The sequence below is a fragment of the Pezoporus flaviventris genome, unplaced genomic scaffold, assembly GCF_033815535.1.
Source record: "Pezoporus flaviventris isolate CSIRO_AGI_PZ_B2104156 unplaced genomic scaffold, CSIRO_AGI_Pfla_v1 ptg000031l, whole genome shotgun sequence".
In the NCBI taxonomy this organism is placed as follows: Eukaryota; Metazoa; Chordata; class Aves; order Psittaciformes; family Psittacidae; genus Pezoporus; species Pezoporus flaviventris.
In genome coordinates, this window is record NW_026892579.1 from 7,333,635 (window position 1) to 7,346,139 (window position 12,505).

The 12,505-nt window shown below is 37.3% G+C and overlaps 1 protein-coding gene across 2 annotated transcripts in view; it reads left to right on the plus strand.

The window, feature by feature from the left end:
- CDK19 (cyclin dependent kinase 19) overlaps positions 1 to 12,505 on the plus strand; it is a 136,031-nt gene that overhangs the window by 107,728 nt on the left and 15,798 nt on the right. For both annotated transcript variants that reach the window (XM_061460118.1, XM_061460119.1), the window contains exons 7-8: positions 11,586 to 11,729; positions 11,964 to 12,033. In XM_061460118.1, coding sequence (XP_061316102.1) covers positions 11,586 to 11,729; positions 11,964 to 12,033 — 214 coding nt within the window. The remainder of the gene's footprint in view (positions 1 to 11,585; positions 11,730 to 11,963; positions 12,034 to 12,505) is intronic.

Here is a 12,505-nt window from a genome sequence, read left to right on the forward strand (position 1 = left end):
ACTGTGAACATTTACAATATAAGCCATAGTTGTTAATGAAGTTTCCTATATAATCTGCTACCATAGTTACAAGCAACTAACTTACCAGATAAATACAAATTGGGAAAATGGTGTTGTAGAAGCCAGAGGTCACTCTACATTCTGTTACCACAGTATAAATCTCTACTAAATTCAGTGTGGCCTGTGGAAGTTGGTCCGCATTTCCAGTACTATAAATTAAAAGCAGAATCTGTTTCCGTGTGTTCATCAAATCCTAATACTTTTGCAAAGAAGTAAAACATGCAAATAAAAGTAATCTGAACTGCAAAAATACAAAATGCTTGCTATCATGGACACATTGATAAAATTACTGAACTTTTAGAAAGTCTCCAGCACAGAAGAAAATGCCTTTATACTCAAAATACTAAAGAAACAAGGTTGAAGTATGTGGCAAGGTACAGTGCTCCTTTCATTTGTAGGCAAAGACTTCAGTGCTATAATTTTAAGGAAAGTAAAGGAAATGGCTGTGGTAAAATGAAGGAAAAGGTAAGCTCGCTTTCACCTTGAAAGGAGACATTAATCAGGTTTTTATTGTTATTTTTCACTCTGGGAACGTCAAAATAAGAAGGGATATTTTAGCAAGGAACTGGTAAGGACTAGTAAGAACTCCATTATAGGTTAAGAAGGCACGTGGCAGTCTTTACTATGATTCATTCTGGGGCAACTTGTAGCATGATATCAAGGCATAATTAAGGCTTGTTTTTTATCAAGTTGCAGCTTGTACAGTTAGTACTGCTATCAAACAAGAACGTTATCTTACCTCTCTTTGCCACTTGCATTAATTAAAGTATATTTCATTAGTGGCATTGGATGGCTTATAGTATTCTAGATGGGTGGTTTTTGTTGTTGAAAAAGCTCTTCAGAACGATCATTCAACCACCCGTTAAGCAGGGCTAAAGCATTTTCCTGCACTGGAAAAGGATGGAGTTATTTAGTGTGAAAAATAAGTCTGGGAACCTGAGAAATCTGTATTGCTTAGTTACCTTTCCTTACTTGTCTAGTTTGTAAGTCAGCAGGAATGTCAGAAATGGCCATGTGGCAACTGCATTTACCAGCCTGAACAAGATATAGGTAAAGAGAAACTGTAACTCAAAACTTGGGCAGCACACTGCCACCTCATTCTATTTCCAGACTAACATATGGTTATGGAAGCTGGAAACATGTGAAAGGTATAAGCAGATATCAAAATGCCTTTGAAAGCAAATGTCACAGGAAAATATTAGGTATCTCAGAGGGAATGAATTTATAACGAATGCTGGGATACATCAGAGTTTCAACAGCTCCATTTGACTTCATGCAGGGAAAAAATAGGGGAAATTTCATAGGGTGTATTATGTAGGATTTAGGATGCAAATATAGGCATATGTGTTCCATATTGCCTATGCAGAGAGCCCCACACGGTCCGAGTGCATCAGATGTCCTTGCTGTATGCACACAGATTGTTGGCACACTGGATGGGCTGTAGGCCTCTGGAAATCTTGGACCAATGCCTAAAGCTCTTCTGGTCTCTTGTTCTTGGAGGGTTGGGAAGAAGGAGTTAAAAACTTAGACCTATCTGGAAAATCTGGTAAACCAGTAATTATAAAAGAAGCCAACCAGAAGATTGAAAAGTCTTCAGGAAAGATGTACGGGGAGGTACCTACCTGGTACCTACCTGTGGAGCCATGGGAATGTGGGCACTGGTTTTAAACATCTGTGAGCGATAATTAAGAAGAGCAGATCTATAGTCAGTCAGCTTCTGTTTGCTGCATAGGAATCCATGTTCCTGTTTGTGAGAAGTTGTGAGTTTGGGGATGGGGTTGTGGAAAAACGAGAAAAGTAGAGAAGTTTAGAAAACATTAATTCATGTGTTCTGAAAAGAAAAACTTGGGCTACACCATGAGCCTTTTTCATGCCCTGGGCAATGTTATACGACACGGGAAGTAATTGGATTCATATGATACTTTGTGGTAAACTTGTTTTGGCATGTGGTAAACATTCTTCATTTTGATTATCACAGTTGTTCTGAGAGGCAAAATATTTTACTACCAAAGATTAATTATTGCTCTTTTATCTAGTTACTGTAGGTGCTGGATGATTTACTGCTGGTTTTTCCTCTTGCTTGACAGTGATCTCTAAAATCTATACAAGTTTCTTCTTCAAAAGGAGAAAAAAAAAAAAAGAAAAAGAAAAGAAGATCATTTGCTATACTCCACAATCTTATCACTGCAATTACATAAGAAATGTGAAGTTTTATAAACAATTATTAGGTCACTTACATTTTGAAGCTACTTTAATAAGTATTTTGGGAAGCTTGAGATGCTGACAACAATTTAAGGAATATCATCCACAGGATTCATAGAATCACAGAATAGTTAGGGTTGGAAAGGACCTTAAGATCATTTAGTTTCAACCCCCTTGCATGGACAGGGACACCTCACACTAGACCATGTTGTCCAAAGCTCTGTCCAACATGGCCTTGAACGCTGCAGGGATGTAGCATTTACCACTTCTTTGGGAAAACTGTTCTAGTTACCACCCGCACAGTAAAGAACTTCCTTGTATCTAACCTGAGCTTCCCCTGTTTAAGTTTAAATCTGTTACCTCCTAGTCCTATCATTGTTACATATTTAAATACATTAACTGTTTTGAGATCTAGTATAGTAGTTCCTGCCTTCTGTTCTTCCTTCTTCTAACTGTTCTTCTTATTGCTCTTCCTTCTAAAACAGTGTTGATTAGCTAGTACGGCTGGCATCTGCTGCCAGCTCTGAAGAGTCTGAGAGTTGTATTTGTACTAGCTTGATAGTCAGGAGAATTGTTAACAGTGCAGTGTGTTAGACCTGTCTCTGCTGTTGTAAAACCAATGGAGATACTCTAATGTGAGACAGACAGTAAAGTTTCGTCTCTTACTATAGTAAGCGGGGTCTCAGGACACTTGGATTTAAATACTGATTCAGTCCCAAGTGTTTTACGTAGCATACAGCATGTAATTTAATTAATCCCATGTGTTTTATCATTATCTATAAAAGTGGAGATGCTACTTAATGGTATTGTCCTGAAGATAAAATCTGTTAATAGTAATAGGGAACTCCAGTACAAGTGTGTTACAAATTACTTTTGTTAACTCAGTGAATGGATTAATTTGTGTGAGAACCTGGGATGTCACTTAGCATCTGCAGTTAGCTTGAGAAATACACCCATTTTGGACACCAAAAAAAAAAAAGGAAAACAAAACTATTGAATCTTTAGTCACAACAAGAATCTACTAATTGTCCTACTTAGGTTACTCTGTAAGTTAACCTGTAAACTTCTGCCCATAGTCACCCAATACTTTTTCACATGTTTGTGGTTCTCTGCCCTTGCAAAACATACAAAGGGAAGAATCAGGTGCTTTTTGCCTTTTCATTCAGTATTTTGGCAGATTTGCTATTGTGTGATGATGATTATGACCTAACTGTATACAGATTGTTTTAGAGCAGGAAAAATAAAATAACATAAAAGTACGTGGAAGGCAGAATATCCTCTGTACTAATAGCTTAGTTCCATGTACATCAAAAACTGGGGGCCAAAATCCCCTACCTGCCAGTAATAGTCTGTTCCCTGTCTTTTTCCTTCTAATTATGCTCCACTCAGAGTATCAACTTCATGTTCTTCCCAACTCCTGATAACCATAGGGCCTCTTGTATGAGCAAGCTTTTCATTCCCTAGTATCTCAGTGACTTTGCCCTTTACCAGGCAGATGAGCTTTGCAGCAAGCAGGATTGATTCTCTAACCTCCACAAGCAACCTAGGCTGTGAACTCAGCTGAAAAACAAAGATTTAGTGTAGTAAGGAAGGAGTTGTTCTTGCAGTGTCTGTCATAGCCCAGAGCAAATAATGGATCCTATTGTGGAAATGGAAAAAGAATGATGACATGAGAAAGCACGACTCAGCGTTTAGAGAAGGTTAGGAGATGCATTTTGCCTACTTTCTCATCATAGTCAATTCCATTCTGTACATGTCAGTTGGGATATATTGTGATTCTTTGTGATATACGTTGTTTCTTTTGTATATGAGCATGAATGAGATGAATGATTTGCTGTGGAGTTGAACTCGCAGCTCAGAGATGTTTGACTCAGTTTTGTTTTTTTTTAAGGATTCCTTTACAAAGCAGTGGACTAAAGGACGGTTTCATTTTTTTAAATGAAACCTGAAGTTGCCATTTAAAGATCCAGGTTGTCTGTTGTAAGACCTTGTTCCATAAACATTTTATCCTCACTAACAAGTGCTCTGTTTACTACCATATCTGAAAAGTTCACTCACAAAAGTTGACTTTGGCTGAAAACCAAGTATCTACTATCATAACAAGATGCATACTTCTGGTGCAGAGGAATTTTTTTTAGCTAGTCTATCAGCTTGATCTTCAATCACAATTATTTCAGCAATATCAACTGAAACTCAACACTGCAGCTCTGATTGAGTAGTATGACTTGTTCTCAAGACAGGTGGGATTGCTTTGCAAGTAGACTTCTTGGCAATAGCTGTGACTGACAGCAGATTTACATTTCATAATAGTTTATTTCATTGCTTGTCCAATGGAGTTTCTTATGTTGGAGTTATGGCCAGTGCTTTATTAGAAATAGCAGTAAGGCTGAACCCCTTAGTAACAGAAATTAGCATACTGTACAGCAATCTGTTTAGAAGGACAAATAAGCTGCTCTGTGCTAAGAGGCAGGTTACTTTCATATGCATTCCTCTCTGTTGACTGAAATAAGGTAGGTATCAAAAGCTTTAATAACTCCCAGAAAATACTGTCAGGGCTTGTGAATTGGAACAGGCCAGGAAAGTGCTCTTCACACATGTTCCTTTTTTATAACTCAGTATGCCAGATAGCAGGCCTTTTGCTCACCTTATGTTAGCTCTGAAGGTGTTGACATGTTGGACCTAGTAAAAAGTTGTAATAGTTAATGACAGAAGCCAAGTGAGAGCATACAACAGATTATAAACTCACTGTCCCTCTTCATTTAGTATGGAGTTACTAACCTCCAAAGAGCTCCACTGTGTATAGAAAAGCTGGTTTGTTAAAATAGTCTGCATTTAATTAGGAAAAAAGTATTTGTCATTCAAAAAATATGTACTGCTCTCTTCTCATTTGTTACAGTTCAGAAGAGCACAGAAAATAGGAACAATTTGCTAATGTGCTATGATATTTGTACGAAATAGATTATATGATATCGGAGACTTACCTGCAGTGGTGGAAAAAGATGGGGAAAAGAAATGGTGGAGGAGGGGGGAAATTAATGCTAAAGCACCATGGTTGGGAATCGGGAGCTCCTGGCTTTCCAGTCCTATGATTGGACGTTACCATCACTCAATTTTTTTTCCCAATCATTTTTCATATGATAAATTGCAAATACAAAGCTGTGGATGTTCCCTGAAAAGCTTTGTAAATACTGTTGTACCACACAGCCGCACATCTTGACTGTTCTTCATTCATTATAACAGGAGGAAATGGTAACAATTTCTGTATTAGATATGCCTAATGCTTTGCAGGATAGAAGCAGCTTGTGACCTTTGCAATGAGAAGCTTTCATACTTCCTTTACTTGTTGCAGTTGCTTGATACTTGGTAGGGGGAAGTAGCCCTAAGGCCATGAAGCTGCCTTTTCTGTCACCCATTGCATTCCTGTGCTTTTGATGAGTTGTCACTCAAGGAGCATTTCTCTTTTTGTTTCCCTGAAAAGCTTTGGCAGCCTGCCAGAGTACCTCTTGGACCCTCTGAGGTATAAGCACTGCTGTTGCTGGAACAAAAGTAGAAGTACTGCATTTTCAAGATACAGGAATTGGCATAAAAATAATAGCCCTTGGCCATCTGTAATGCATCTGATAATTTAGGCTTAGGGAGAAGATGAGGCTGTGACACACTTTCCTTGCCTGAACTCAGTGCTCGTCCCAGTGACCTAATTTCCCTGCCCTAAAGCGACATCACCTGAGGCTGGAGCCCACCCCAGTTTCTGGAAGAAGAACTGAGAGAAGAAAGAGGATGGAACCATCAGTCTGTTCTGCATTCATGCAACCATCACTCTGTGCTGTCTGTCAAGGATGTTAGCCTGCTCTACTGCTAGCTAATGTAGTTAATCTGTGGTTTATAAAGTATTAGTCTTAGTGACACAAGTGAAGAGTTAAAGAATTGCTGGTGAAAATGTGGTATGTAGGATTTGGGAGCAGGTAGGGGAGGAGTATTTGGGAAGACAAGCACTGAAAATCCTTACAAATCCTTTCAGTATAATGTTGGTAAAAGTTTAATTCTTGAGCTTCTGATGTTGGTTAAAGTTGAATTCTTGTGCTCTGTGTACAGTTGTTAAGATTGCATTTTCCCCACCTTGAGTACATAGGTTGCAGAAGTTAAATACAAGGTTGCTTCTATAGAGGAAGGTTGCTTGTGTGTCTGTTGTAGAGAACCATAAACCTAGAATTTCCAAAATTTTGGATCTGAAGTTCTGTAAATTAAATATTAAAGTTCCTTAACAGGGTTTCTTTGTTGGCAATCATTTTTGCTGCATGAGAGAACTACTTAGGGACTCTCGTCCTGTTGCCATTCCCTGTATTAAATCTATTGTAGCTGTATTGTCAAGCTTGCCACAGTAATTCAAGTGTGATGTTGCAAGCTAGATAATGTGCAGCAGAAGACTGAAATCATATGATCCAGGATCTTTGTTTAATGGTGATATACTGAAGAATAGGAATTTAAGTGAGGAAAATAAATCATTTGACAACCTAAATTAACTCTGTTTAGAGAGAATGAAGAAGTCCTTGCCCACTAAAGCCCTGTAGAAAATTACAGTTTATTTCCATGAACTCAGAATTTGTATTAATTGAAATTAATTAAATTTGTATTACAAATATGAGAAGAGGGCAGCTTAGTTTAAAAGGCTAGGATGGAGGCAAACAGGTAAAAAAACCTGGGGTAATAGTTTTCATGACTAATTTGAATGAATATAGTTTTGCCTTTAAAAGTTTTGAATTATCGTGACTCTGCACCGTGGCACTCTTGAAATAAAATACTGCTCTTAGATACATGTTTGGCTGGCTGTGAGTATCCTTCACATTACTGGGAGGTATTATTTCTGTCTGCTGAACAGTCATCTTTGTGGCTTTACAGTATAGACTTCTGTTATTCAGTCAAGTTCTGTTGAGATACTGTTAAAGATTGGTAAACATTGCCTAACTTACCAGTGAGTGATAGCAAATTTCTGACCCTTAGCCCACTGACACCACTTTTTGCTTCCCTTTGAAAAAACTGTCACCTGTAAATGTTTGACCCCATTTTCAGTTCTCAGTAGAAAATGTCAGATTTAACAGGCTAGTTACTGTTTTGCTGACGTTTAAGTGAAGCATACACAAAAAGAAGCCTTAATGTACAAATGGGAAGATCTTTCCCTTGTGTCTGTATGTGATAGAAACAGGTATATAGTGGGTATGTTCTGTTCACCTTATTGGACCAAACAAATGAGAAATTCCCCTTAAAATATATATTATTCTCTCTAATTCTGAGATATTTAAAGCCAGTCTTAAAGTAAATAAATTCTTTTCTATAGTATCTCTGTGCTCCTAGGTCACTGTGTGTAAATATTCTGGGTAAGTTTAGAATCTGTGGCTGTGGTCGGTGTATGATGCAAGATTTTTTATAAAGAGGTCCCTCAGCTCCTTCACTTCTTTTACCAGATTTGGGTGTCTCCTAGAGTCTAGACTTGGGGTTCAAATGAAACAAAAAAAGCATGTTGTTTGAAGTACTGGTGCTACTAAACCAAACATCACTAATGATGAATTCCTCTGGTCAGTTGTAGATAAACAGACGTTTTCCAATTCTTGACTTAACTTTCTTTAACATAATTTTATTACAGAATTATATGAGACTAAGCTTATGCATATATTTCTTAGATATAGTTAAGAATCATGAGGTATTTCATCTTGGACTCTGTCCTGTGTTCAGTGAAACATTTTAGTTAAAATGCATGGGAAAAGATGCGTCATTTTGAGAATCAAGGCTATTGCTCAATTGTCCTGTTGTCTTAAATGGTCATAATATTCTTAATGTTTCCAAAAATCCTGGACAAATACAGAAATGAGATTATTGTTCCATAGAAAGGGAAGGATACATGAGCATTTTTATGCTTAATCAGCCCTATCATTAAAACAGCTATGTCAACATCCTTTTGTACATGCTTCTTGGCTACAGCAGGAAATAGAAATAGAGCAAGACATGCAGACTTTTTCTCAGCTTTAGTAGCTGACCTATAGAGCTACTAGAGTCACAGGTTTGAAAACTGGGACATGGACAGACATACAAATATTCTAATAATCTGTGTACTCAGGCATATATATGTAAAGTGTGTTTACCAGCCATAAGTGACCATCTTTAAAAGGCTGTTTTATCCTTTTATAAAATTATGTAGTACTTAAGAAAGGTTGTTATGCTAGAAAGATATTTCACTGATGAATAGGTTTGAATGGGACCTGAGCAAGCTGTTTGGTGAGGAGTCTAGGGGAGTATGCTACAAAGATGTTCACTCCCACCCTTCTTTGAAGAGCCAGGGAGCAAGATTGGTGTGCACTCAGGTTCAGTGTAAACTGAAGTAAAAACGTTTTACCACTGATCATTCCTGAAACCTGATGATAGTAGAAGAGACTGTAGGAAACAGGACCATCCTTGCAGGAAGTGTTATGTTACTGTAGTAAATGTACTAGGATCCTCATAGGACATCAAATGGAAAAAGATTCGGTATTCAGTGCAACTTTGTAGGACCTTTATGTCCCAGTTTTCAATGGGTCTGGAACATAACAAGTTAAAGTAGATACTGTCTGTAGGCTAGCTTTGCCTCGGGAACAGTGAGTTGATCATTAGTAAAGGGGGGGAGCAGAGACCCAATTGTTGGATAATTTTTGCCCCTTATTTTTGATGGTTGCTTTAAAAAAGTAACTGTTATATAGCATTATAAGAAGTTCCTGTTGTGCTAGAGACAGATGACATGCACTAAACTAATAATGCACTGTACTCATAAAATACTGCTTACATATTTTAAGCCTTGTCCATGTAAATGCCCACTTCTGAGGGACAGTATGTTTTATTTGGAATAGATGTAATAATTTGTTTTTTTTTGGGGGGGGGGGGGGGGGGCAGGGGGGAACAACGAACAAAGATGGGGAAGAATGGACACCATAAACTGAAAACATATGAAATGGCCCTGTATAGGGAAGTTGCTAGTTATTGACAAATTTTTCCATACTTAGAGCTGATGTTTGAATTTGGTTAACTAATATGAACAATGTAGGAGATAAATACTTATTAGGACTGCTTGTACTGATGAAGCTTTTAAACTTGCCAGATTTTAATGAGGTGTTCCAGCTAGAAAAATGCCACGTGGTAAATAATCACTGTAAATGATGAATGTTATTTCAATTTTTTTAAAAAAAAAAGACTAGCCAAACATGACAGAAAATAATTAACTGTGAGAATGGTTTCAGTATGTGCCAAGGATGTGTTCAAGATCAGGTTACATAAAAGTTAGATTCAGAAAGGGAAGACCCTGACCTGCTTGAGCTGCACAGCTATAAGGCCTTTTCCAGCTGTTCAGTCTTCACATACAGATGTTAGTTTCGTTTTTTCTATATTAAGTATTCTGGGTTACTTTAGATTAGTTCTTTGAAGCTAAAACGTATCTGGCAAGAAACCCAGCACTATCAACTACTAGATAATATAATGACTGATCAGAATTAAAGAAAATACACCACCAGCTTGGGCGTTACCAGTGTTTATTCAGATCTAACATCCAGTTGGTACATTGTCAGTCTTTCTGAATTCTCAAAGGATTCTCTGTTATTAAATCACAGAGCCAGGAAGTGGGAATGTGTTGCCACAGTAGTTCTGTTTTCTGGTGAACAAGGAATGAGTTTTGACATTTGACATGTCACACAGGGAGATTTTGCAGTTCCACTTCACTGTCAACAAGAATACTAGGTTTTATTTTTGTGGTTGTTGAAAAGGTCAGCCTGGATAGAGCAGTAATAGAATAATAAGCAGTGGCCCAGCCCCTCTCTCACTATGTGGTGGACAGTGAGCACTGCAGAAAGCAGTGAAAACCAAGAGGTCTGCAACTCATTTGGCCTCTAGATAAACTAACTCCCAAAGGATTTTCTATCTATTATGAAAATGACTGAATAAATACTGTTAAATGAAGATGCTATTCTTCAAATAATAAGTAATTTCCATTCTGGAGCTGATAATTTATTCTGACTACCCAGGTAGGAATTGTGATTAATATGCTGCATTAGCAGCTTGAGCAGATCAAATCTTAAGAAGTAAATATCTTATTTTCATGCAGATAAGGCTAATAAGAAAATCAAAGGAAGATAAAACCCTGGAAAAGTGATGTAATGCACAGAGCAAGTTATACCGTGTTGAAACTGTAAAGTCTGAACAAAATGTTATCAGACTTTCCTGTGAAGGAGGTAGGGAGAAAGGCTTGTAAATTGAGGTACACCAAGCTCCACACCTGAAACATGGTGGAAATGGAGTTTTGAGTCTGAGATTAGTTGCAACTAACGAGAGACTTGGTCTTCTCCGATAAACCAAATTCCATGCTTTTGTGTTCAGCAATCTATGCTCATTACTCATTTGTTCTCAAGATCTTTTTTCCAGAGTTATCCCAGACATGTATTTGTCAATGTAGCAAATCCATTTCTTTTCTGCTGTTTACCTTCTCACTGAGAAATTCACACTTTCATTTTAAGATGCATAATAAAGCATTCGGGTCATACAGAACACTAAGATGGGTGTTGATAGTAGTAACTAGAATGAATACATGTAATCTAGAAATGTCTTCTGTAAATGACATTAATGTTCTTGCCCACAGTAGATTTAATTTTGAAAAGCATATTAATGAGAAATTGATGAAATAGAAGTTATTTTCTTTCATTAAAACATCAGTATATCACCCTGTTATTTTCTGTATGTACATGACATGTAGATGAGACAATTTCAGTGGGAGTCAGTTGTCAAGTAGGATTTTGTTTTAAATTTTTTTCAAGTTTGGCAATCATGCTTCTATTCTTGATTAAAATAAAGATCTTGTTTCTCCATTTTAACTAGCTTGCATTATTTGGCTAAATGTATGAATCATTAGTCTTTTCCTTTTTAGTTCTTATTTGATTATCAACTATCTGTTTGGAAATGTTCTGAAATATGTGACAGAACTTTTATTTCAGTGTATCTTTATGGGGGATCTGTAGTTTGGTTTTGATGGTCAGTTGAATGCCCTTTAAGCTGCGTAGGTTTCTGCTGTAACTGTGAATAAAGTACTGCACTGGCAGTGTACAACTTGAAACAGAATTTGGAGACTCTAATTTTGACTGAAAAACTTCTATCTCCAGATTTTACCCTTTTTTATGTATTACATTGATGCATTATTTTTAAAGTACTGTAATTACACTGAGCGGCATTTTACCTTATTGTGTTACAGATGTTGAGAAATGAAACAAACAGTGATGAAGTACAGTAAACTTGCATGAGTTATTCTCCTTTTTCCTTAGATATTTGGGCAATTGGCTGCATATTTGCTGAACTGTTGACTTCAGAACCTATATTTCACTGTCGTCAGGAGGACATCAAAACAAGTAATCCTTTTCATCATGATCAGCTAGATCGCATTTTCAGTGTAATGGGATTCCCTGCAGGTAATTTATTTTCATTAAAGTGTCAGATGTAATGCTACAGAGTGGATTTTTTTACTAAAGGAGATGACTAGTTGTTTGTATAGGTATGAAGAAGCTGTCAGTTTGATGGATTTGGAAATGCTGGCAATTGTGGAACAGTAGTACTGGCCAACAGAGTCAAACAACTGCTGTAGTTATTCCTTCTTGTTTACACTTTCAAAATTGTAAATGCTTCTTCTTTTCCCCCCACCAAAGATAAAGATTGGGAAGACATAAGGAAGATGCCAGAATACCCAACTCTTCAGAAAGATTTTAGGAGAACAACGTAAGTGATGATCATTCAACAACAGTTCAGTGAATGCAGCAGAAGATGGGCAGAAATTGGCTCCTACCCTCTGAGGGGGAGGGGGCAGTTTTGTAGTTTTTGGGTTCTAAAGCTGTGACTGCTGTCCTATTTGAATTAGCCATTTTGCTTGAATGGTGTTCTTTCCTTCAGCTGCTTGTTAAAAGCATCAGCTGAGTGGCCTCCTCATTTCTGTAGAAGGGGGTTTTCATAAGTGCCATTTAATCTATGGCAGGCATAGACAAATGAGCTTGTTTAAACCACTTCTATTAGCTGGTAAGGATAACTTCATTCTTTTTGTGTGAGAAAAGATAGGGAAACAGCTCCCCGGTACTTTTTACCAGCTTTTTTTACTGTGGAGAATAAAGCAGTGGACAGAAACTTCTAGAGAGAATAATGTGTTCAGTAGTTTATGATGCAAAGCCTTTTGCACTTTACAAAGAATTTTACACTT